This window comes from Tripterygium wilfordii, chromosome 14, assembly GCF_013401445.1.
Source record: "Tripterygium wilfordii isolate XIE 37 chromosome 14, ASM1340144v1, whole genome shotgun sequence".
NCBI classification, from domain to species: Eukaryota; Viridiplantae; Streptophyta; class Magnoliopsida; order Celastrales; family Celastraceae; genus Tripterygium; species Tripterygium wilfordii.
The window spans coordinates 3,103,850-3,130,462 of NC_052245.1; the positions used below are offsets into that span (position 1 = coordinate 3,103,850).

Genomic DNA, 26,613 nt, shown 5'->3' on the forward strand with positions numbered 1-26,613 from the left:
TATTGTCCCTTTTGTACCATATTTGTCAATGGGAATATTCCACACCTGAAAAGACAATACTGGCCTTCAGCACGATTGCGTCCAAAAAGGCAGCTGGTTTTTTACCATTGCAAAATCCCAAAGCTGTGGTGAAGGAGTCTACTTTCAGTGCACAAAAATCAAACGGCGGTACAATAATACCCCACCATCGGCATCGATCGCCCTCTTAAATTATAGCGTCAGATCGTCAGCGGTGACGCATAATGTTTTGGTTTTAAACACAAAAGTTCATCTGGTCTTTGTTTCAGCAGAATCGGAATAATCAAATCCTCGTTAGCCATATTCGCAGGCACCAGCTCTGGAGGAAGAGGTGAAACGATTCTCTCTCTCTCTCTCTCTTTTTTTTGTTAAAAAAAAAAAACTCCTTTTGACCTTTTGTTTTTCCATCTTTTCTGGACGGACTTTTCCTGGTTCTTCTTTTCGGTACCAGACATCGCTACTTTTTATTTCACCTTTTGTGGTTTGTAAACTAGTATGATTGATTTTGTTTCTTGAAGGAAATTGAAGTTTGTAGCTCTGTACCAGGTGTCCGTTTTGCTCCTTTTAGGATTGTTTCTTCAAGGTCTTGCTCTAGGAAAATTGGGTAAATAAATGATTAATTTTCTTTTTTATTCACCTTCATAAGAATATACATACCTCTGTTCAAGTGTGCAAATGAAGCAAGATTAACTTTATTGGTTATTGCATTGGTTTTGTCTGATCTGAGTAATTCATGTGTGTGCAATTAGTAAATTTTTCTGGGGAAAGTTTGTCAGCTAAAGAGTATGTGTGGAAGTTGGGATAGATTTTTTTCCCCCTAAATTTTTTTAGTGTTATGCAGTTGGTGAATATAATCTTATTGCCCATGGCAGGAATCTAAGAAAAGAAACAGTACAGGATGAATCTTTAAGTGAAGAGGAGTCTGGAGTGGCTTATTAAGTTGTGATAAAATGGCTTTTCAGCCTTTGGTTTGGTATTGTCGGCCGGTGGCTAATGGGGTGTGGACCCGAGCAGTGGAAAATGCCTTTGGCTCGTACACTCCCTGTGCTACTGACTCTCTGGTGCTTACCCTTACTCATTTGGTTCTCTTGGCTCTGTGCTTGTACCGAATTTGGCTACTCAAGAAGGATTTCAAAGTTCAGCGGTTTTGCTTGAAGTCAAAGTTGTATAACTATATGCTGGGTTTATTGGCTATCTATTGTACTGCGGAGCCTTTATTTCGATTGATTATGGGCTATTCAGTGCTGAATTTGGACGGACAGACGAGTCTTGCTCCCTATGAGGTTGGCTATTGATTTCTTTTTCTCTTACAGGTCGAATGTATGCATCTTTCTAAAAGTTTCCTGTTGTAATGACACTGTGCACGCTTCTTTATCTTGACATTCATTTTGCATGATTAATTCTAGCAAGGGCTACAACGTGCCAAAATAAGCCACGCTTAATCCAATCAATTTGACCACTGCTAATTTAAGTTGCATGTGATAAGTCGCTGCTTTTGCATGTGTATCTATGCCCGAGAGAAGAAGTATTTTATTTTATGTTTTGATGAATTAGCAGTGAATAAATATACTTGACTTTTGTTAATCAACCTGTAATTATCTGCTTTTGATTTTCTGAAGGCTTAAAGAGTTCACGGAATTCACATGTAACATTGGCTTTCTTTATTCACATTTCCTTTTTGTGATGTTTTGTTGATGCTCTATGCGGTTGCAGATGGTTTCTCTAATTATTGAGTCTTTTACTTGGTGCTCAATGCTGGTCATGATTGGCATGGAAACCAAAGTTTACATCCGTGAGTTCCGATGGTTTGTTAGATTTGGAGTATTTTACACTTTGATTGGAGATGCCGTGTTGCTCAATGTCATTCTTTCGGTGAAGAAGTTTTACAACAGGTCCTTCTGTTTTTCCTGACCCTTACTTTGATGTGGTATTGTGGTGCTTCATTCAATGTGATATGGCTTCTGTTTATCTCTTCTTTTTTTTAAATTTATATTTCCCTCTTTCTTTCCTGGTTGCATTTTGTTTCATATTTCTTTTACAAAACAAGTTGTGGACAAAGCAAAACTCATGTTTATATGTCTTTTCTGCAGCAATGTATGGTATTTGTACGTTAGTGAGGTCTTCTTTCAGGTTTGTTGCTCTTTTATTCATTTTCCTAGCCCCAAAGTTTACTATGCTTTCATGAAGCTGTCTCTTTGCTCTTAAAGCTACATATTTATTAAAAATCAGACTAGATTTTGGGGAGTCAACGGGCCAAATCTTGGGGTTTTTAGCTTCACTCATGCCACACAATATTTCTTCTGGCTTAAGCTCGAGATGAACGTAAAGGACTCTTGGAGATCTGTTTAGGTAATAATTGATGCTTGAGACCGACATGAGCTGAAGCCTCTTTCGAGCTCGAGTTTGAACTTTATTAATTAATGTGTTTAGCCAATGTATGTTTGTCATCTCGTGAGGCGAACTTTAATAAGCTAGCTTGGACTAGTTTTGTAAACAGTCTCTTAGTGGGGCTCAAGCTCTGCTTACTAAGCAAGTGAGCCATGCCCTACAAGTGCGGCTCTTTTTGAGCTTCCAGGCAAATATAGCTTCCCAATAGTACTGTTATATTGTCTAGTATTAGGAAGGTTTTAGTTGTGTAATTAGTTTGTTTGATCAAGGCTTATCTGGCCCCTTTGGCCCTTACAGTGCAAGTGGGACTGCCAACTCAAGGACAGTTTGATGGGCCTCCATGTCTAAGATGCTTCTCCTCCCGTTTATTTACTGCATCATAAGGCACTCAACCTCAATCTTAATATGTGTTGCTGATTTTAATTTAGGGTTTGTTTGGAATCCTTCTCCTTGTGTATCTTCCTGATTTGGAACCTTATCCCGGTTACACTCCATTACGCACTGAATCCGTTGATGGTTCTGAATATGAAGAACTTCCAGGAGAAGAGCAGATATGTCCTGAGAGACATGTCAACATATTTTCGAGTATGTATATTCTCATCATGCCTCCTCAATGTCTAGAATTTAATTCTTTAAGGAGGCCTTGAATGTTGTTGTTCCTAGGTTTTTTATGATAATAAAGAGTTCATAGAATACATCAGCTGGACTATTATAAGTTTGCTTGTGGCAAATTTGATACGCCCCCCTTCTGGGGTTCATACATTACATATTATAAGTTGCATTTATCCTTATGTCACAAAGAGGTTATTTCAACACTAAAGGTTTGTGCATGAATAAATAAAATAAAATTTTCTTTGTAAATATTTTACTTTTTTTTTTCCTTATCCGTTAGGTTCTGGATTTTTAAAAATCATCGTATCTTTCTTTCCCTCACCTTTCTTCCCCACTCATTTATCCTGGCATAGTTCTGTGCTAACTATTGTTATGCATGCAGGTAGTCATATCTGTAATGACGGTTGGCTTTCTAACATTCTTCTTTGTTCGTGTTCTTTGCTAGAAATTACTTTTGCATGGGTGAATCCTCTCATGAAACTAGGCTATAAAAGACCCCTTACGGACAAGGATATCTGGAAACTAGACACTTGGGACCGGACTGAAACCCTAAACAGCATGTGCGTGAATGTCTAAATTATACTGATTCTTACAATAATCGACTTGTGGTAAAGTTTTTGATGAATGATGTTGAATCTATAGGTTTCAGAAATGTTGGTCTAAGGAATCACAAAAGCCAAAACCTTGGCTTTTAAGAGCATTGAATAATAGCCTTGGAGGAAGGTAAAGCCAGCTTATTTGTGCGTTCTTTTGGTATATGATTCACGATTGTTTGCGCTGTTTGTTACTGAAAACTTCCGTTTTCCCATTGTTCTGTAAATGGAGAGAAGCATGAAGTGTCGTTCAATGTGTATTACTTGATTTCTGAATACTTCTAACAGTGAAAGTAAACTATTGCTTGAAGAACTTCAAATCTAAATATAATTTTAAATTTGATTGAAAACTAGGTTAGATATGCTTTAATTCCCATTCCTAACAAGTCAAAAAAAAGAGAGAGGATGAGGGGTAATGGAAAAGAACATCAGGAGCGGTCAAGGAATATTGAGAAAGATCATCAAGTGTGGCAATTATGTGAGTTATAAAAAGGAAATAGAAGTAGTAATACTGTCATGAAAAGCTGTAGGAATCCTTGTTAACTATAGGCGGGAAAAAGTCTAAAACTCCTTTATACTAATAGTTACTGTCTTATTGCATGTATGTGCGTCTAACTCATTTCCTCCTTCTGCTTGTAGGTTTTGGTGGGGAGGCTTCTGGAAGGTGATAATCTCATTTTCTGTTATTTAAATATTTGGTTTTAAAACTCAGAAGTTTGATGTCAACCTGCATGTGATCTCATGGCTAGTTGTTTGGGCATTCCCCATTATCACTCTATTATCAGAAAATATGTACTGTTTGTTAACTATAATGGCATCGTGGTATTGGTTTCTGTGCTGAATTATCACCTTTTATTTGGGCCTTATGCATGATTAGGGTTTCCAGTAGATGTGAATTTTGATATGGCAAATGTCATGTCTAAACATTGAAGCATTTTGTATAATGCTGTACCCGCAGATTGAATATAAAGGAGTTTTACAAAGAAGCATTACAAAGTAATGCTTTTATGCTTCTTATGTTCTATGCTGCATGAATATAGTTCTCATCTTGCTATTCTTAAGTTTTGTTGTTTCTTTCCATGATCCTCCTTTGAATTGGAGGCACGGAAGTCTTACATGCACTATGCTCTGTCTAATCATCTGGTTGACCTTGTGTTCTCATGGCGCTTAAGCTTTTGATAGCTTGAAATAGGTCTTCTTAGATATTTCTTTTACCTTGATAGGAATTTGATAATCATATTTTCTACTTTGCATGGTACTTTATGAAGTCTGATACTTCTTTTGCTTTCTATGAATTTCTTTCACTGCTTGAAGATTTGGGTGGGTTTTTAATATAAGCATACTAATTACCGGTAATAAGTTTCACATTTCTCTCAATTGATGTACCTGTATTGTTTGAACCTATTTGTAGATTGGCAATGATGTTTCCCAATTTGTAGGGCCACTTATACTGAACCAGCTGTTGCAGGTTAGTTGTCTTTTTTTATGTCAGTTTACTTAATTGATGTTCCTTATTATTGTTGTTCTTATGAGTCACTTTTTTTAAATGTACAAAAGGCTACTTCTATCATATAATCATCTTTTTCCCGATGAAACTTGATAAACCAATCATCAATTTTGAATGTATGTCTTAATGTTCGATATAATAACAAAGTGTTGGAGGTATCATGACCGCACCAACTTCTCACTGGAATCCTCACCACTACCTCCAACCATTGCCAAAGTCACACCAACTTGATCATCCATCTCCATGCCACTAGCCTCCCTTCCCCCTTTGCCCACCACGTGAAACGATCTTGATCATCGATCCCCACATTATAGTTGCAAGACCGACCTTCATCTTTTTTGTCAACTGCGATTCACTCATTCACAACCTCCTTAGTAGACTCTTCGTCTTCCACCAAACTTTTCAACTTTGTGGACGGATCGACAAAGGAGCAACAAGAAATTGATAGAAAAACTTAATCACCGTCTATAGCTCAAAGCATCCATGCTTTTAACGTGTTTCTCCACTGACAACAAGCTTTGCAGACTAAAAATGGTAAGCAACAATTCTCCAAAGCCCTAGCTTTCTTGGTTTTTGTAACTGTCTTGCAACAACTTTGTATGATTTTTCGGTAGACTGGCTGAATGGTGACCGACTAGATGGACAAGCCAAAATAATCTGCTTGGATGGAGATACGCAAAAAATTCCATAGATGGCGAATAGATAGCCAATTTGAGGTCTATTGTTTTGTGCGCTTCAGAACTGGTTGATTGATCTTTAGTTCGAGTAGCTCTTTCATGCTCTCTGGTTTTGTACAAGCTTTAATCCGTTCAAGTGGTCTATTTTGGGGCTTGTTCTAGATATTTGGTTTTATACTATTAGATTTTGCTTCTTTTATCATCAGAATTAAAATTTCTGCATACCCTTTAGCGGCACCCATTTGGTGTCCCGCAGACTAAATTTTTCGCCATTAAAAAAAAAAAAGAGTTTAGTGCATGCCCCTTCTTTTTCTTTTTGTTTGTGGCATTATCAGGATTTTATATTTCCATAGATGGTGTTTTTTGTTGTTGTACAAGATCTTATGGCTACCAAAACATATTAAAAGAAAGTTGTTCATTCATTGAATGGGAGGACCATTGCTATCTTTGCATGGGGATCAAGGATGCATGCATAACAAATGCTGGGCTGTCATGTTTATTTTATCTTCAGTTCTTTCATAAAAAGATGCTTCCGTTAACAGACTCAAGTCTTTGAGTAATTCTAAATGGGAAGTAGTGTTTAGTTCTTGTTTTCCTTAAGTATGACTGATGCATTTCAAATGAATTCTGCAGTCCATGCAACGAGGGGATCCAGCTTGGATTGGTTACGTCTATGCCTTCTCAATTTTTCTTGGAGTGGTATGATAATAAAATCCCCTCCTCTATCTTTCTTTCATCCCCACCTTAAGTACTCAGAAATCAGAATTACATGAACCTGAGAGAGCTGTTGATATTCTTGTGGATCTTATTATCATACCACAAGAATGTAAACAGCTTAAGTTAACTTGGTGGTTTGGAGCATTTCACATCATATATATATATATATATATATATATATTCTAACGATATTCACTCGCTTAGTCAAAACCTAAGTCTCACCCATACATATATTGCCTATACATACAGCCTCACTTAGACAGAAAAGGAAAGGAAAATCTCTTTATATAACAATTCCAACACCAATATTAAGTCATGGGCTAACTTCCTAGTGTTTTCTTTACGGTGGAATAGTTCATTTGATTACTAGGTTTATAATTGGGAAATTAGTATAGTTAATAATTTAAGCTCAGAATTTCTGATTCACTGTAACTTGATCCAGGTATTTGGGGTTCTATGTGAAGCTCAATATTTTCAGAATGTGATGCGTGTCGGTTTTCGTCTGAGATCAACTTTGGTACTGTTATCTTAACTCACCATTTTTTTATTTCATGAAGTTGCTGCTTATTATTTATCTCAATATATTTATTTATTATATTCAGATATTGTTAACATAAAAACAGACAGTCCTGTTGTCAACTTATGCCCTGGCGCCAGGGTGAGGAAGTTGCTTGAGGAGGGGGGGGGGGGGGTACATGAATGTTATATCTATTTTTGCTATGCCTTCCTTTGCATTTGGCTCACATAATATTTAGTAAACTTGGTTTGGGTAGCTTACACTGGGCTAGCTGTGTTCCTTGTCAATGAACAGGAATAGAGAGTAGCATGATTTTTGAACATATACAAAGAACGGAATGTGTTTCCAAAAAGTTTCACTTGTTAAAAATGTGGCTCTGATAGCTCCAGTCATATTTATCCTGTTTTGAAGCATTCACCAGTTTAGAATTTTTTATGTGCATGGAAAACTTAAATCTTAAATTTTTTTAAAAAAAACCCTTTAATTTTGCATTTTTCAGATGTTACCATCTCTTTTAATTTTTTTCCCTGGATTGATCAACTTAAGAGCCGTATGTAATTTTCAAAAATGTATGCTCATTGTTGTATGCCTCTGTTTCTCATTTTTTTTGTTTTTGCAAAGGTTGAAATGTTAACCAAAATAAAGAAGAAAAAAAACTGTATCTAATTCTTGTTAAATATATATGTTTTTGAGTTGAGAGAAGCAGTTTAAGTAGGTTTGTTATGATATAATTCTAGGAGACTTGTATTTTGTAGATTGCTGCTGTATTCCGCAAAAGTCTGAAGCTAACCCATGAGGGTCGTCAGAAGTTTGCATCTGGAAAAATCACCAATTTGATGACTACTGATGCTGAAGCACTTCAGGCATGTTCTTTCATCACCATTTAAATATTGATACACGATATATCACATAGCTCTTTGCCTTACACATGCTTTTCTGTCACTTCTCTGCCAGTACTAGAGGTTTGACTTCACATGGTACTTGATTTTAGGCTGTAGGAAATGATATCTTTGTTTTCTGCTGAAATGTAGAATGTATGAATTTGCAGTAATATACATCACTCAATTATAGTATCCGTTGTAGGGTAGCGGCAGTGGCTCTTGGAGATAAGATTCAAGAAAACTATTTAAGATGGTTTGTGTTTGTACAACGTAGACATAGTGGCGTGGCTGTGAGAAGAACTAATAAAATTTCAAGTAGGAGATATTGAAAATAGTAGAGGGAGAGCAGAAAAGATACGGATGGAAGTAGTAGGAAAGGATATGGGCTTTATAGGATTATTAAATAGTGAAACGTTAGATAGAACAAATTACGAAAGAGAATCCACTCAATTGATTTCTCTTATGGATTTGTGAAGTCGATTCCAAACTGTTAGGATAAAGGATTATGATGATACAAGACCCTGTAACCAAATTCAGGGACCTTGGCTGTTTTCTTCCTCAAAATAATATGTAGTGCTCTGCTGCTCTATGTATAATGTTAATACAGCCATCTACTTATCTTTCTATCACATACATATGTATAAAGTGGCGGGCATATGCTTATATGTTTGTCTGTGTCTCTCAACATAGACACTCAGACAAACACACTATTGTTGCAGTTGGGTTTGGAGAGGAGTGTTTCTGTATTGATTTGAAAGATGATTGCTTAAGGAGTAATAGATGGTTATTAAAGAATATTGTGTGCATGCCGCAAACAGCAGCATACGCCTATTTTTGGAGGGTTCACTTCCATATGGTGGACCTGTTTAAGAGACATTGGGCTGTCCTAAAATGTCACCGAAAAGCGAAAACAAATGTGATGTTTACTTTGAAGGAGATAACAGTAGCTTTCCTACTGTTGCATTAAGGGTTTAGTCGATAGAAAATTCAGTATCATGACCATCTCTTCATTTGGTTTGACAGCAAATATGCCAATCACTTCACGCTCTTTGGTCAGCTCCATTCCGGATCACTGTTGCATTAGTCCTTCTTTATCAGGAACTTGGTGTTGCTTCCCTTCTTGGTGCATTGATGCTGCTTTTTCTGTTTCCCATTCAGGTTCGCGAGTTATCATCATCATCATCAACAACAACTTTGCTCACTGTATTACTTTGAAGAGTTTCATTTTCAAGTTGAATATGGTTCATATCTTATTTCTTTATTTTCTTGGCAGGGGGTGTTAAATACTTTTACAGTTTTACCCTAGATTATAGCCTTACTCTAGGAAGTTGACTTTAAGAGAAGTTGGTGTGTAAAGTTGTTTTCTTAAAACTTGCTACATTTTCTAGCAGATTAAGTGGATATTATCCTCTATGTATGCAAACTCTTTGACACAATGTGTAACCTCCTAGAAGAAAAAGAAACAATAATTTCCATTGCAGATATATTCTGTTACAAGTCAATGCTGTCATTTAGTATGTTAAATATGCATTTCACGGAAACAGAGGACGTCTTTTTGGCTCATCGATGAGGTGCTTTTTCAATTTGAAGCCATAGAGCAACTGGAGGAAAGATTATTTTCTTGTATGTTTTTAGTGAATATCTATTATCATATTCTTGAGAGGGAACCTTGGCATATCAATAAAGTTACTTTGCTGCAAATTAGTTGTTAGGTTCAAACCACACAAATAACCGCTTCGCACTGCAGATTATGGCCGTATGCCCCTGCTAGACCTTTTAGTGGTAACGGGAACTTTGTGCATCTTGTATGAACAATACTTTTAATCTGAATTTACTTTCTGGAAAATATATTCTTCTAAAATGTAATGTAGTATTCTATTTCTTTGAAATTTTCGAGGTCTTGTTCAATGTTGTGGCTCGTTACTTTGTGTTAATCCCTTTCTGGATAGTATTTAATCTTTGTAACTGACTCGGGGAAAACAGACACTTATTATTAGCAGGATGCAAAAGTATTCCAAGGAGGGTTTGCAGCGTACAGATAAAAGAATTGGCCTTATGAATGAAATTTTGGCTGCAATGGACACTGTGAAGTATGACACGTTGAATAATAGTGTTTTTTTTTTTGTTTTTTGTTTTTTTGTAAGGGGTTTTCTGTTGAACATTTTTTTTTGATTCTATGTTAAATGGTTCAGATGTTATGCATGGGAGAATAGTTTTCAGTCTAAAGTTCAAAATGTGCGGAATGATGAATTGTCGTGGTTCCGGAAAGCATCACTTCTAGGAGCGGTATGGCTTTTAACGCATGCTTTATGATTTTGCATATTCTATTTTAAGGATGTGGAATTCCTTTTTGGATATAAACGTTTATCTATCAGTACATTGGAAAACATGTTTCCTGTGGAAAAATATGGAATGAATGCTTGTTGGTAATTTTGTCATTGCGTTAAGCTCCTTTGCTGTTTGCACACATCAATTAAATTCATCCTGGAAACATGCATATATATTTCTTTCCAGCAATGACATGGACATATTAGATAATGCTTTAGGGCCACAGGGAATATATGGGTATTGGGTAGGTGCCTAAGATATTTACAAGTATTTATGACAATTAGAAGGCAAGGAATGCTAAATAAGAGTATCGTTGTTACTCCACATGCTGGCAGTGATGAATTGATCTTTCAGAACTTCAGATATGGTGACTCCAGACATATACATAGGCTGGTCATTTTTTATGCTAAAGGATTGATTTTATCTTGTATAAACCGGCTGTAATACGTTTACAGGATTTAGTTATGGCGTCCATATTTTGTATGTTGCCTATTGGCTAGATCACATCATTTATATTTATGTGTAGCCATCCATTTTGATATAGAAATTCACTATGGTAACAGTATAACTGTTTTGGTTTTCTTTGTTTCTGATTGATTGCATATTTTTGCAGGGTAATAGTTTTATATTGAACAGCATTCCGGTGGTTGTAACGGTTGTTTCATTTGGTCTCTTCACATTGCTTGGAGGAAACCTGACACCTGCAAGGGCATTCACATCTCTTTCCTTGTTTGCTGTGCTCCGCTTTCCACTGTTCATGCTTCCTAATATAATTACTCAGGTTTTGTATTCTTTGCCTTTTTTAATATCTCCTGTGGTCCCACTTTTTGTTTAGATATTCTTTGTAACAATACTGCTTGAAGGGATAAAATGGCCATTGTTCTTTCCTACGATCTCTCCCCTCCCCCCCTTTTCTTATATCTTTACCTTGTAGCAATGAATTTAGGTACCAAGATAGCAGCTGTAAAATAATTTGGTTTGCTGTGTGTGTATTGCCTAATTTTACTGAGAATGTTATTTTTTTTTCTCAGACCAAAGCATCTTTTCAGCTCCTTCAGTATGTTTTAATCACAATTGTTTGTGCCTGGGCTTTTGCATTGGGGTACCCTGAAAGGAGTTCTCTTTTCCTGGTTTATAATATTGTTGTGATCTGACAGGTGGTAAATGCAAATGTGTCCTTGAAGCGTTTGGAGGATCTATTTTTAGCTGAAGAGAGAATCCTTCTACCAAACCCTCCTCTTGATCCTCAGCTACCTGCCATCTCAATTAGAAATGGATACTTCTCTTGGGATTCGAAGGTATAATCTACTAGAGCATTTGAATTTTATGCTTGTGTGCATGGGAGTGTGGGTTTGGCTGCTTGTGCTTGTGAGCTTCCATTCGTTGATTGTTGTCTAGACATATGCTTGTTGTGTGCGAGTTTCAAGAGTACAATTAACTTTCAGAGAAATGTGGATGCACACACATGTATGCTTTTAATGAAACTTCTTGATGGTCAAACTTTTTTTTCTGGATTTTTTCAAATTTCTGTTATGATCACTGTTACACTAACATGAGAGTCCAGATCAATGGGGCTCTTATCTAATATCTAGTTCATTGATTTTTTCCACTTAAGAGTTGAGACAAATTGCCTGCTAGAAAATACACCAGTCAAATTTGATCATCTTTGTTACACTTCAGATCTAGCACCGCTTCCATGTGCACTGTGTCCAAGTTGGTTACTAGTATCCGAAATACCTTCTCATATGTCATTTGTGTGCCATAAATTCATTTTTTAATATTTTTTAATCAACGTGGGTTGTTTGAAGATTTTACTATTTTAGATACAAGTTCCTGGTAGGATGAAGAAACTAGCCGGAATGAAGTTTCTCAGTTTTGTCATGATTTCTTCTTGTTCGAAAAATTGTTTAGGAGTGTGAACTTGGTCTGTATGGAATGTGAGGTTCTATACAGTTTTTACACACTCATAATGGTTACAGTTCTAGTAATCTAGATATTTTAGATAATGCAAGTTTAATGGTCTTAGTATCTTACATTCTTACCTCTTTCATAGGTAGTAGCAGTAGTAGGAACTTGTATTGCCTGAACATCAATAACAAATAATCACTAGAACCTATGCAATTTATGCTTACCCATGCTGGTTTCGTGACCGGTTTCATTGCTATTGGAAACTCATAACATCTCAAATAAATAACAAATAACCACTTGCATGCTGCCGATGTTATTTAATAAGCTCCTTAGGTTATGCACCAATTGTTTACATTTGGATACATTATTATGCTTCATAGATCAGTACAATAGGTCATCATGGTGGTTGCGTCCCGTTAGAATATATATAAATGATGTGAAAAGCCTCAACCCAACAAGTTAACTACTTAACTTATTGGGTTGAATGACAAAGTAATAAAATCTTTGCCTCCGCAATATAAACCTTCATTTATTATTGCCCCAAGTGTGGGCCTTTGTGTATTTGTTGTTGCCCTAGTGTTGGGCCTCATTTGTTGTGCACTTGTTGGGCCATCATATTTGTCCAGCCCACACGTGAGTAGGAGTGTTAGAATATATATATAAATGACGTGAAAAGCCTCAACCCAACAAGCTAACTTATTGGGTTGAATGACAAAGTAACTAATTAACACGTCATCCTATGCATCATGAGTTCGCTCTTGAAAATCCTTGCATCCATTATATCTACTATTTGAAGCTCTAGCAAGCTTGGAGCAGTTTCCTCTGCGAAATTAATTCAAATGAGCCTGAATGGAGTATGTTGCAGAAATAGAAATCTTCAAGGAGATTCCTCTGCACAATTCATTCCTTGCTGCCTAATATTTGCTTCTGAAATCTTCTATAAAGTTGATAAGTCAACCTATCAGGGCCTGGGCAAAGGAGATAATTCTCAACTTTTAATGTTTCCTATTGTTTGGAGAAAGTATTTGGTTATCAATAATATATTTTGAGCAATGTGCATCGAGATATTCATTTGTTATCAAGTTGTTATCCTAATAAGGAACTGGTTAATGAAAATGCTTAATTGTAGTTTCATGACTGTCTGGAAGGTGGGTTTTTCTTTGCTAACTAAGAAATCTTTACTTGGATAGAGTAAGCCAGTGTGAAATTCCTTTCCCATTGGGCAAAGCCATATTTGGTTGCCTAACTTGACTTCACCTTTATCACGAATTTCTTGTGAGGTGTAACGGTTAACATGGAAGCGAAAGCAGAATGAAGAGTAAAGGCTTCTGCATTCAAGTAATAAATGATCTTTAATGCAATTTGATGAGAAGTCGTTATACATATTGGATTAATTGTAAGAACTACTTGCTTTTGAGTTCATTCTTCGGAATTTTTCTTGGGATTCTGTTTTTAAGGGGTGCTGAGGATTGGTGTATTGTTAAGATTTATTCAACATAGATTTATAGTCAAATTACTGAGAAGGAAAATGTACTCTACGCTTAAGTATTGCTTTGAAATGTATGTTTCTCATGCAGAGCAATGGGAGAGGCCTAAGATTTTCATTTCTGTTTGATCCATGTTATATGTTGAATATTGATATCTGTTTTGCTGAAATGGTATTGTTTGTTACTACTAGGGTTCTTGAATTTGTGGCATATCATCTTTGAGATGATTCGGCAATCTTGTTTCTGGAGGTTGACGTTGATAGTTTTTTCTTATACTGTATCGCAGACATCATACCAGGAGTTGTCTCTAACTCTTGATTGGTGTTACAATCTGCTGTTCTCAGTGCATTCCGCTTTAATTCTTTTTTGTTGCCTTGGAAACTTTTCGAGCTTGATTTCCAATCATTGCATGTTGAACTTTTGTATATTTTTGCAGGCTGAGAGGATGACTTTATCAAACATCAATTTGGATGTACCAGTCGGTAGCCTAATTGCAATTGTTGGCAGTACCGGGGAAGGAAAAACGTCTCTTATTTCTGCTATGCTTGGAGAGCTTCCTGCTAGGTCAGATGCAAGTGTAACTGTTAGAGGAACTGTTGCTTACGTTCCTCAAGTTTCATGGATTTTCAATGCAACTGTAAGTTAAAAAATTCTTATGTTCTTTCTTCATTTCCTTGACAAAATGATAAAGCATAGTGTCCTAAAAGTTGGAAGGATAAGGCATTATGTCCTAAAACTTGCATATATAAAAGAAAAGGGACAAATTTGATTCAGAATTTCTTTCCGATCCACGAGATTTTAGCTAAGAATAAGCTTTAATGCTCCTCAAGCATTTTAATAAAATTCACTAAATCAGTCTATATCTTCTTCACCGCTGCAACGGCTTTACCTTTCTATTCCTTTCAAAAGCTCTTAAAATAAATAAGTGAAATACCTTCCAATTTTTTTTGGGGAAACCCATTACTCAGTGAAGCCTTAGAAGGGTATATTCCTTTGCCCAGGATATGAAGCGATAAAGAGGTAATTATAAGGCTTACATCTCTGATACCATAGGAATTAGGATACAACCCCATTGGTCTCTTTATACCCCTTCCCTGTTTTAGTTGATGGTATATGTTAGAATATCTAAAAACGATGTGAAATGCCCCCACTCAACAAGTTAACTTATTGGATTGAATGACAAAAGTAACTAATCTTAACAATATATCGGAGCAGTAAGTCTCACATTCAAACCTTGAATTTTGCAATTTAAACCCCCATTTTGCCCCCAAGTATGGGCCTTTGTATATGTTTTTTGTTGTCCCAAATGAGGATCTTGTGTGAGTTGTGCTCGTGTTGAGCCGTCGGATTGCCCAACCCATACGTGAGAGATAGTATTAGAATATGTGTAAATGATGTGAAATTGCCCAACCCAACAAGTTAACTTATTGGATTGAATGACAAAGTAACTAATCTCAACAATATCGATCTTATGGACTATAGATAAAACAAAACTCTTGACTCTGGAAGGCTGCCAATGGAAGAGTATAGCATTAGGCAACAATATTAGAAGGCCATGGAAGGATTGCAAGAATGAACCACGTTCATATCTTAAGTCCAAAGCATTATGCTCTTTATTTGGAGATTCTCCTTTGATAACCTTTTTTAATGCTACAAACTATTCAATGTGATTAAAAAATCTGCCGTAATTTGCTATTTTGCTTATAGTAGACACTCTTTAATTCAGCTTGTCTTGATGATTGATTGTTACATGCATTCCACTATTGGAAAAACTTCTTTGTTCTCATTGCTAGTTGGTAACCTCCCAAAAAATTCATTGCAGGTTCGTGATAACATTTTATTTGGATCCTCCTTTCAATCAGCAAGATATGAGAGGGCAATAGATGTGACTGCATTGCAGCATGACCTTGACTTGCTGCCTGTAAGTTATTTCCAGAAATCTTTTACTCGCAGATTATAGAAATGTTCTAGAATTAATTACGGTTAAATGTCTCATGGTCATGAGTATCTTGAGTGACTTCACACATGTTGATTATCAGGGTGGCGATCTTACTGAGATTGGTGAAAGAGGAGTGAATATTAGTGGTGGACAAAAGCAAAGAGTTTCCATGGCTAGGGCAGTGTATTCTAGTTCCGATGTATACATTTTTGATGATCCCCTAAGTGCTCTTGATGCTCATGTAGGTCGACAGGTAAATAACTTTCCTTTAAGCTGTGTAAACATTTCTATGTTGAGGCTACGGTGGTTTCTGCTAATTACCACCAGCGCAAAGAATGACAGCCGGTATAATCATAAGGCCTCTTGTTTGTATTCTACCAATGTTATTATTATTGAATGCATATTCTAAGTCAACTTCCAATTATGTCATCAGGATCAAATTGTGTAATTGACTTGATGGAAACAAGATGATTTGAAATAAATGTAGTTTGGCACGCACCAGATTGTGTTTATGTTTCTGTGTTTTTTGTGTGAGTTCGTGCCTGTGTGATGCTTGGCACACATGTATTGAAGCAACTTTACAAGTAAAGTTATTTGTCTGGTCTTTTACAGTCTTAATCTTATTAAGAGCTCAACACTTTGAAAAACATGTTTTGAAGAAAAATTAATTTCTTCTCCTTTTCTTCTCTCCATTTTCTATTCGGAAATATGCTGTGCTGAATCTTATACTCATTCTGTTCTCTTGTTATCTTGCGACTCATTTGTTTTAGCAATAGTTTTTCTCATGTCCATTGGTAAGGCTCTCCTGTTATTTCTGATTCACATGTGCATTTTTCCACGTTATGCAATCTGATTTTTACAATCTTCAGGTTTTTGATAAATGTATCAAAGGAGAATTGAGTGGGAAAACTCGAGTTCTTGTCACAAACCAGCTTCATTTCCTATCACAAGTTGATAGAATCATTCTTGTCCATGAGGGTATGGTGAAAGAGGAGGGAACCTTTGAATATCTCTCTGATAATGGTGTGCTGTTCCAAAAGCTAATGGAAAACGCAGGAAAAGTGGAAGAATATGTTGAAGAGAAGGAAGTTGGTGAAGCCTTTGATAATAAAACCTCTTCAACTGTTGTTTCTAATGGGGTTGCAAATGATTTGGAAATGAATTCCAGGCAAACAATCAAAAAGAAAGAAAACAAATCTATTCTTATCAAGCAGGAAGAACGAGAGACAGGTGTTGTCAGTTGGAAAGTCTTGGAGAGGTAATACTTTTTGAATTTATTCCCATGTCTTAGTTCAGAAAGACGAGCATTTTTTGTTTTTATTTTGATGTTTGGCCAGGTCTGATAGGATATTTTATACACCAGTCTGTGTTGGACCTCTTGCTTGAGCCCTAGGCGGCTTGACTGGATGTTAAATTGATAAAAGTTATGTTTTATTCTCAAAAGCTTTCATGATGATGCTGATGAGTTACTCTGCACCCTTTTAGCTCGTACTTAGTGAACTTCATAAACTTACGATTTATGTAGCCATTCAAACATCCTTAAGGTGCCCGTGTCTCTTTCAGTTTCTGATTAACTAGATTGGAATTTTGCCTCTTTATATTATAGTCGTCTTGCTATTTGGCAGTGACTGGGAAACTTGTCTTGCTGTAATTACTGTACTTAACATGGTATCCATGCTACACTGTTGATTTAACAATTTCTTCCATCAACCATGGATGTTGGAAAACTTCCCATTGCAGAACTTCCAACTTGTTTATTGATTGCAATGTATGCAACATGCTTTATTATATGGCTGTCAAGCACACAAAGCAAACAGGAGATATATCGCAGTTGGCGGAATATCCTCCTTAGTTCATATATCTTTCTTGCCCAGTGGTAGAGTTGCCTAGTGGCGGAGTTGGGATGCATTGTCACCGGGGTCACATTTTCTATAATGATAAACAATTACATACCAAAATAATATACTAAGCGGACAAAATAATATTAGTTAAAGTAACCCAAATAATCATAAAAACAAACATATTACAATTTGACAAATAACAAAGAAATTACAGTATTACATATATTAATTTTTTTTAAAAAAAAATTGAGTGGGGTCACTTGACCCCACTCTACCCCTCTATCTCGACTTCTGGAGTTGCCTAGAGGTCACAAGTTCAGTTCTTGAAAACAGCCTCTACACATACTATGTGAGGGTAAGGTCTACATATATCCTGTTTGTCCCCAACTTGCCCAGTGCGGGAGCCTTGTACACGGGATTTGTTTACCTTTTACCTGTCTCGGGTTTCTAAATTCACCTTAGCTGTTAATTCTGATGAAATTTTATTCCAACTACGGCATATTTAAAGATTGGTATTTCTTGCTCAGGTACAAGAATGCATTGGGAGGGCTATGGGTGGTGATGATACTATTTATGTGCTACTTCTTAACGGAAGTTTTACGAGTTTCTAGTAGCACATGGTTGAGTAATTGGACAGATCAAGGTGCTTCAGTGAGACATGGACCAGGTTACTACAATTTGGTCTATGCACTTTTGTCCTTTGGTCAGGTATATTCGGCTTTGTTATAATTGGCTTCAGGCGTCACTGTAGATTTTTCTATGTATTCAGTCTTTTGAATATTTTGTAATCAATTAGAGTGTATTGAAGTAGATAATTTTTAGTTTTTCTTTTTCCCAATTTAAATTCTAAGTTTCCTAATTCTTTCTACTTTATAACGCTTTTTCAGGTTTTGGTAACACTACTTAATTCATATTGGTTGATCATTTCAAGTCTATATGCGGCCAAAACGTTGCATGATCTTATGCTGACTTCCATGTTAAGAGCTCCAATGGTCTTCTTCCACACAAGTCCACTTGGACGTATTATCAATAGGTTTGCAAAGGATCTTGGTGACATCGATAGGAATGTTGCCGTGTTTATGAACATGTTTCTGGGCCAAGTGTCGCAGCTTCTTTCTACTTTTGTTCTGATAGGGATTGTGAGCACGATGTCCTTGTGGGCTATAATGCCACTATTGGTTCTGTTTTATGGAGCCTATCTTTATTATCAGGTATGTGTCATGCTCTATTGTGAGAAGTAAACAACTTTCATTAATTCTTGGAATTTGACTGATATATCTCCTGATATTCTTCATCTTCTAATCTAGTTGCTACTTCCTGGTGACCGTCACAAATTTTTTTCAGTTGCTGTATTAATAGCTGAAATTTGTTGGGATGATTTGCAGTCTTTAAGATACTGTGTGAATCTTTTATATGAGTTTTCAAATAGTTTGAAACATTTATGCAAAGAGATTTATAATGGAGATACTGTGTGATATGTCATCACTGTCTTCAATTGAATGGCAGGATGGTTTAACTCTAGGGACGCCATACTGCAGTGCATTGATTTGTTCCTTCTACACTACAGAAGGACTTTTGTAGAGTCCCCCATTTAAGATGTTACCTTTTAAGACTATGCAGAAAGACTTTGGACATGAACTTGGTAGGCACATAGTGATTATAGGAATTGAAAAATCTTTTTCATTTTATGTTAGAGGCTGTATGGATGGATTTTATAATTGTGCTCCTACCTCCGGTCACATCCTTCTGGTCTGCCTTTTTCCTACAAGGCTTCAAGCTAAGCAAATTCTTCTGTGTGAATTGCTGACTGAACTTAGCAACACTCTCTCTTCTTGTCGTTCAGCAGTGGTGTATCGAATAATGGAAAAATGCATGTATTCTCGTCTATCCCTTTCTTTCTTGCTTTTTTTTTTAATACAACTTGATGCTAATTTCCAACCTCAATAGTGTGGATGTCGGATTTTGGACCCATCATTATGCAAGAGGAGCAAGAACGGTTGCCACCTCACCACTTTTGGTAGTGGTATCTGTTACTCTCTTTTATTTTCTTCTCTCAGTGTCCTGATTACCGCCATCATTTAAATTCACTATCTTATTTATATGTATGTTGTACTTTGAAATTCACCAACTATTGTTTACATGAAATATTTTTACATAATATGGAAAAGACTGTAAAATATCATATGATGGGCTTTTTATGCTTTTATTGACATGCACTTGTGTATTATTCATTTGGAGTTTTATTTAAATTAATTTATATTAATAAGTTTCTATGTTATCTGTGGGATTTTGGATTTATCATCAGCATTACATGCATATTTGTGGGCTGTGGATCCCCTTTCTACTGATAAACTTGTCCTTGCTGTCCCATAGAGCACTGCTCGTGAAGTGAAGCGTTTGGATTCCATAACGAGATCACCAGTCTATGCACAATTTGGGGAAGCATTAAATGGCCTCTCCACTATCCGTGCATACAAAGCTTATGATCGGATGGCTGACATCAATGGGAGGTCTATGGACAATAATATAAGATTCACTCTTGTGAACATGAGTTCCAACCGCTGGCTTGGAATTCGTTTGGAAACGCTGGGAGGCCTCATGATTTGGTTTACAGCTACCTTTGCTGTCATGCAGAATGGAAGTGCAGAAAACCAGCAAGCTTTCGCATCTACAATGGGTTTGCTTCTCAGCTATGCTTTAAACATTACTGGCTTATTGACTGGCGTACTTAGACTGGCAAGCCTTGCTGAAAATAGTTTCAATGCTGTTGAGCGAATTGGGACATACATAGATCTACCTTCAGAGGGTCCAGCAATTATTGAGAGCAACCGACCTCCTCCTGGGTGGCCATCTTCAGGATCCATCAAGTTCGAGGATGTTGTCCTACGTTACCGGCCAGAACTTCCTCCAGTCCTGCATGGACTGTCTTTCACAATATCTCCCAGTGACAAGGTCGGCATAGTTGGTAGGACTGGAGCTGGAAAGTCTAGCATGCTCAATGCTTTATTTCGAATTGTAGAGCTAGAAAGAGGAAGGATCTTGATCGACGGGTGCGATATTGCGAAGTTTGGTCTAATGGATCTCCGCAAAGTACTTGGTATCATACCACAGTCACCGGTTCTTTTCTCAGGTACCCTCTCTCAACAATCCTTATGTAGTCGGTATAATAGCTTAGTGTATATAGTTAATTCTTAGGTCCCGAGTGAATTTAACCTATTCATCCTTCCAGTTCTATTTGTCTTCCATTGTTACACTACGATTTTTATCTAAAGGTTTTGAGTCAAATTTGTCACCTTCGCATCTCTAGACAGCCTGCCAGAATCAGTGACTTGTAATTCCTGCATGAAGGTTATCCTGGATCCAAGTTTGTCAGTGCTAATACTTATACATCTATATCTGAATGTTTATTATGGGAATTTGGGAATCATGTGCTTTAATGCTTAAAACATTTTCTTGGAAGTTATTACATTCTGCGATCTAGCTGTTGTTGACCTTATCTCTATTTGTCCCTGAAGCTATAGATTTCTTGTTGTTTGCGGCTGTGCATTGAATTTGCATGCACATTTCCATTGGAGATGTAACATATTTTCTCTCTGTGCTTTGTCGGGAAACTAATCAAGATACATAATTTTCTACTCATATTGAATACTCGTCTTTAGGTTACTATTCAGACTGACATTCAGACTGACCAATTTGATGTTGCAGTCAATTCTAGGTTCTGAGTTTCTAATTTCATACCCATGTTTTTAGCATCCAGAGATCCTTGTGGCTTCTATGGTGCCACTGAGCCGAAACTGGTTTCTTTTTTTCCTTAATTTTTTTTATTAAACATTAATCTGTGGGAATTTTACTAGAGATTCTGGGTAGTCATGATTACATCTATAAGACAATCAGGTATCATGTAATTTAGAAGGTTTATGGTGCTGTGTTCTCTCCTCCATTTAATTTAAAGAATATACTGATGACAATATATCTCTGGTAATGCTGTGCCCTGCTCAAATTAACTTGTTTAGTGATTTCACCCTCCACATCTTAGTATATGGCTCTATTTTACTTATTATCCTATTTTCTCCTTCATGTCATCTATGGAAACCATTTGAACTAGTGCCTCGGAAATGGATTGCATCACATGTACATAAGCAACCTCGTTCCTAAGCGAGTTGATGATAATTCACACCGCAAGGAGCGATTTTTTGTTGTTAGAATATATATAATAGATGTGAAATGCCTCAACCCAACAAGTTAACTTATTGGGTTGAATGACAAAGTAACTAGTCTTAACATGGTATCAGAGCAAGATGTCTTGAGGTCAAATCTCAACTTTCACAATTGAAACCCCTATTTGTTGTTGCTCAAAGTGTGGGCCTTTGTGTATATTCGTTGTTGCCCCAAGTGAGGGCCTTGTGTGAGTAGCTCTAGTGTTGGGTCACGTTTTTGTGCATGTGTTGGCCCATCGGATTGTCCAGCCCACACGTGAAAGAGAGTATTCGAATATATATATATATATAAAAGATGTGAAATGTCCCAACCCGACAAGTTAACTTATTGGATTGAATGACAAAGTAACTAATCTGAACTGTGTACATATTTCAAATTTATGGAAAATCGGTACGCAGTGAAGTATGATTAGGCTCTATGGATGACAAGGCATTCTGCAGTGTGACATATTGGCATAAAACATATGATATGTTACTTGACAGATTTGATGTTTTTTTTTGGGACCTTTGGGTTTTTTATTTTATTAATTCTTGTAATCTCTTGGAACCATATGGGTAAAGTCGATCAACATTTCAAAATTCTTTTGTCGTTTTTAAATGCGATGATTATTCTAAAACCATTCCAACTCTTTATTTATTGGTTCTCTAATGAAATATGCGGTGGCATATTCGAATACCTTGGATTGGCATTTCTTGCTGGTACCATCTGACAGGATTCAACATCATTAAGTCTTATTACTTTTATATTTTCTAATCTATTAAAATTGTTAATTTTTGTTAAAGATTTAGGTGAGCCAATCCCTACCTTACAATTTTATTTTAGATTTCTTACACAATTGCTTAGTTAGTTGAGTCTTGGAACTCTTTATTTGTGAATGTGTTTTCAATGCTTAGAGAGTTGTGTCCAGATATTGATAAGTTTTCCAATTCACTAATTTGATAATGAATAATTTTTGAGACCCCCAAAATATGACCCCCATTTCACCCCCTATCAATGTGAAGTGTTGGATGTTAAGTGGGCCCTACATGTATGTTTCTAATCAATAGCTCTTTCACATGCCACATAGATTTGGGGGTACAATAGGGGTCATATTTTGGGGGTCTATAGCATTACTCTTTTATGATTTAGGGTGAGCCTGGCAAGAGTCAGGTTGGTCCATTGGTGCCATGTTCATATCACAAAAATGACGTGCACATGCATGGTAAGTGTACATATATTTGTGCTGGTCTTCGTAGTGTCAATCCTTGTGAAATGAATTTGACTACTTCGATTATGAAGGGTTGAATGGATGTATTGTTTAGTGGTTTGATATTTATTTAACAGTGAAATGAGCAAATGTTTGGTGAAAATGAAACTCTTAAATCAGTTGAGATCATCAACTTGATTAGAGATTTTTTTTTCTTTAGGTAGACCGATCATTTTCTGGCTTGCTAACTTTCGCAGAAAGCAATTTTCTGTCTGTTAGCTTTGTTCTCTATCCATTGACAAGCTGAGCAGTTTTTTGGCATTTGAGGTTGAAATTTTTTCTTGATCATTTCTGTAATTAAAGTTGAAAAACATCTCAAGTGACGATTGGAATGATGGATTGGATGGATGATAAAAAGGTGAAAAAAAGGTAAGATTCCATTAGTAAATAATCAGAAAAAAGGGTAAGATTCCATGAGTTCTTTAGTTTGAAAACTAAATAAAGATTCTGTATGTCTTTCTAGCTAGATGTTTGTTCCTTTGTGGTTTATGCATGTAAACTGCTGCTGTTCTATCTGATACTAGCTTACCAACTCCCTTCATTTGTACAGGAACTGTGCGGTTTAATCTTGATCCTTTTAATGAACATAATGACGCTGACCTTTGGGAGGCCTTAGAAAGGGCACATTTGAAGGATGTCATTAGGAGGAATTCTTTGGGTCTAGATGCTGAGGTAAATTGAAAAATTTTCTTTTAGAATGAGTCTCATGGTTGGTAAAGGACAGCGTACCTGTGTTTCCTGTTCTGCGTTATCTTATCTCTTAGTTTATGCTTGGTATTTGTGTCCTAATTGTTGTTTTGGAAAAACTAATTAGTGCTTGCTGATTCCTCAAACTAATAGCGACTTTTTTCAAAAAAATAAAAATAAAAATACTTTTGACTTCTTATGCTACATTTGGAAGCCATTCCGTAGAGGGAACAATTGCGGTATTCCTTTTTGGCATTTTGATTCTTTTGTTTGGTATGCATTCTTTATATGTACTGGACTAGTGCATTTGGTCTCTAAGAAGAAGGAAGAATTAATTAAATGATATTTCAAAAGTAACCATAGGATATAAGAATTAGCGACTTCTAATTTTCCAAATATTATTCAAATGTTTAAGACGTATGAGAATTGGCTCAATAATCTGTATGTCAACTTAAATGATTTTTCAACTGTCATTCCCACTCCCATTACTAGCCCTACCAAATATGATCATTTCATTCACGTTTCTATTTCTGGTGCTTCTCAAATGTAGCATTGGAGTTTGATTAGGTTCAGGAAAATATAGTGCACAAGAGACGAACCCTGTGTTGTAAGGAACATTTCTTTCCTCCAAAATCCAAATCAGTACCGCTGACTGAACGACAAAATATTTTGATTGAGTTATGTGTCATAAGAAACATAAACTGAATTGAAATTTCATTTTTTGCATGCCAAACTCTGTGCAAATATGTGGCATATCTCTATGTGCAGGTATTGCCTAACGTATGGGAGTTTTTCTCTTGGATTTTCCTTAAAGCTGTTCTCTTGGAGTTTCCTTAAAGTTGTATTAATTGAGAACTGTAAGGTAAACTAATTTTGTTTTGTCGCAGGTTTCAGAGGCTGGTGAAAACTTCAGTGTTGGACAGAGGCAACTCCTAAGTCTTGCTCGTGCATTATTGCGTAGATCAAAGATACTTGTTCTGGATGAGGCCACTGCAGCCGTTGATGTCAGAACTGATGCTCTTATCCAGAAAACTATCCGAGAAGAATTCAGATCTTGTACAATGCTAATTATTGCTCACCGGCTCAATACCATTATTGACTGTGACAGGATCCTTCTGCTCGATTCTGGCCGGGTATCACTTCAATTTTATGCTTTTTAATGTTATTCCAGATCTAATGTCATCATTATTTCTGTATTGGGGAGGAATATGTAGGGAGAGCTCAATTATGTCAGTAAAGATGGTAGCTGAAGTGGTTTTAAGGTGTCAAAACTAGGGCATCCATGACCAAAATTTTCTGACTACATAAAAGCCATATGCTTAATCTTTACATTCAATGTACTTTCTTGTTCCTTTTATTAAAGTGTCAATTTCTGTTCCTTCAGGTTCTAGAATATGATACTCCAGAGGAACTTCTTTCAAATGAAGATAGTGCCTTCTCTAAGATGGTTCAGAGCACTGGGGCTGCAAATGCTCAGTACTTGCGCAGTTTGGTACAAGGTGGAGAAGGAGAGAACAAATTTGACAGGGAAGAAAATAAGCAGTTAGATAGAAAGCGTAAATGGTTGGCCTCTTCTCGATGGGCTGCTGCTACCCAGTATGCACTTGCTGTTAGCCTCACGTCGTCACAGAATGACCTTCAACGCTTGGAAATTGAAGATGAGTACAGTATCCTCAAGAAAACAAAGGATGCAGTCATAACTCTACAAGGAGTTCTTGAAGGGAAACATGACAAAGTAATTGACGAGTCACTAAACCAATACCAAATTTCTAGAGATGGATGGTGGTCTTCTCTTTACAGAATGGTCGAAGGTACAAATTGATTACCCAGATGCATAACATCCATTACTACATACCCTGTTTTTATTTTCGGCTTGCATGTATCAATATATTTATGACTAAATATTTTTTGCTTTTTTTTCATCTCTTGGTTTGTATCGCCTTTTACGTGTCGTGTTAGAGTTCCTCAACATATGACACCTTAATATCTATGCATTTGTTTTTACATCAAGGTTTAGGAAAAACCATCAGGTTAATGGTGTTTCTGATTTCCTCTGCAAAAAGGCTTGGAATGATAATGATTAGATGTGTTTTTAAACTGCCAGAGAAGTGTGAAAATATTTTGTCCTTCAAGCTTTTTTTTGATTATCTTGCTTATATGAATTTTTTTTTTTGGGATGCATCCAGGTCTTGCAATGATGAGCAGATTAGCCGGTAACAGGCCTCGCCCATCAGGCTTTGGTTTTGAAGACAAATCAATTGACTGGGATCATATTGACACATAGGGAGCACCACCTGACTGAAATTTGTTTCATACTTCATAGTAGCAGCGGCTGCTATGTAATTGCAAAGTAAGTTCTGGAGTTTGTACTAAAAGCTCCAGACGGTTGGGGTGATTTTAGTGGCAGGATTTTTTTACATCTGACTTGCATGAGTTTTGAACCACACCCCCCCCCCCCCCCCCCCAATTAGAAACATGCCCTTAAAGTTTGTGCATTTCAATAGAATTGAATAATTTAAGTGATTATAATTAGTCAAAAATAAAAGCTCCTAATGGAGGGGAGCCTAAAAGAAGCTCAAGAGACTGATTAAGAATTTTTTTTTTCCCATGCACGCGACAATGTCAGTTTTCCATGTACTGCTTTGTATTTTTAGGCTCTTACGTAAGACATGATTCCCCCTTGCCCCTCTGTTTCTTCTTTTGAAGAGATATCTCATTGTTTCAATCAATTTTCTATGTAGATAGGATGTGATAGTAACAACTACGTAATTTTGTGCCCTCCTTTCCATCATTTGCCAGCTTTCCTCGTGGTGTTGGTTGCTGGAATTTCATGTCTCATGAATACAAGTACTACTAATGCTCTGTTTGTTTTGATTTTGAGAAAAACTCGCCATTTTTCTTTATTTGATTCAAGAGGTTTTCCTTCACGTATTGTTCATAAGACGTGTTGAAAAACTAACTATTTTCTCATGAATCTTTCAAGAGTTGGATTTTACTTAAAACGAAGGGGGATTTTAATAGTTTTGAGCAGGATTGATTTTGGAAAGAA

At 36.5% G+C, this 26,613-nt stretch overlaps 1 protein-coding gene across 4 annotated transcripts; it reads left to right on the forward strand.

Annotated features, from left to right (window-relative positions):
• Positions 1 to 107: 107 nt before the first annotated feature.
• LOC120015355 (ABC transporter C family member 2-like) lies at positions 108 to 26,322 on the forward strand. Of its 4 annotated transcripts, none has more exons than XM_038867755.1 (29): positions 114 to 349; positions 537 to 622; positions 891 to 1,301; positions 1,732 to 1,910; positions 2,109 to 2,148; positions 2,835 to 2,991; positions 3,464 to 3,578; positions 3,661 to 3,741; positions 4,251 to 4,275; positions 5,023 to 5,079; positions 6,429 to 6,494; positions 6,955 to 7,029; positions 7,785 to 7,892; positions 8,934 to 9,068; positions 9,894 to 10,000; positions 10,103 to 10,196; positions 10,852 to 11,019; positions 11,396 to 11,536; positions 14,070 to 14,270; positions 15,456 to 15,554; positions 15,673 to 15,825; positions 16,442 to 16,830; positions 17,941 to 18,121; positions 18,301 to 18,624; positions 19,787 to 20,543; positions 23,428 to 23,549; positions 24,452 to 24,697; positions 24,949 to 25,375; positions 25,751 to 26,322. In XM_038867755.1, the coding sequence occupies exons 3-29, from the start codon at positions 969 to 971 to the stop codon at positions 25,846 to 25,848; spliced, it is 4,878 nt and encodes a 1,625-aa protein (XP_038723683.1). In that variant the 5' UTR covers positions 114 to 349; positions 537 to 622; positions 891 to 968; the 3' UTR covers positions 25,849 to 26,322. The 4 variants fall into 4 exon arrangements, with proteins under 4 accessions (XP_038723684.1, XP_038723683.1, XP_038723682.1 ...); XM_038867754.1 differs by having other exon boundaries at positions 565 to 622; XM_038867753.1 differs by lacking the exon at positions 537 to 622.
• The last annotated feature ends 291 nt before the right edge of the window (positions 26,323 to 26,613 follow it).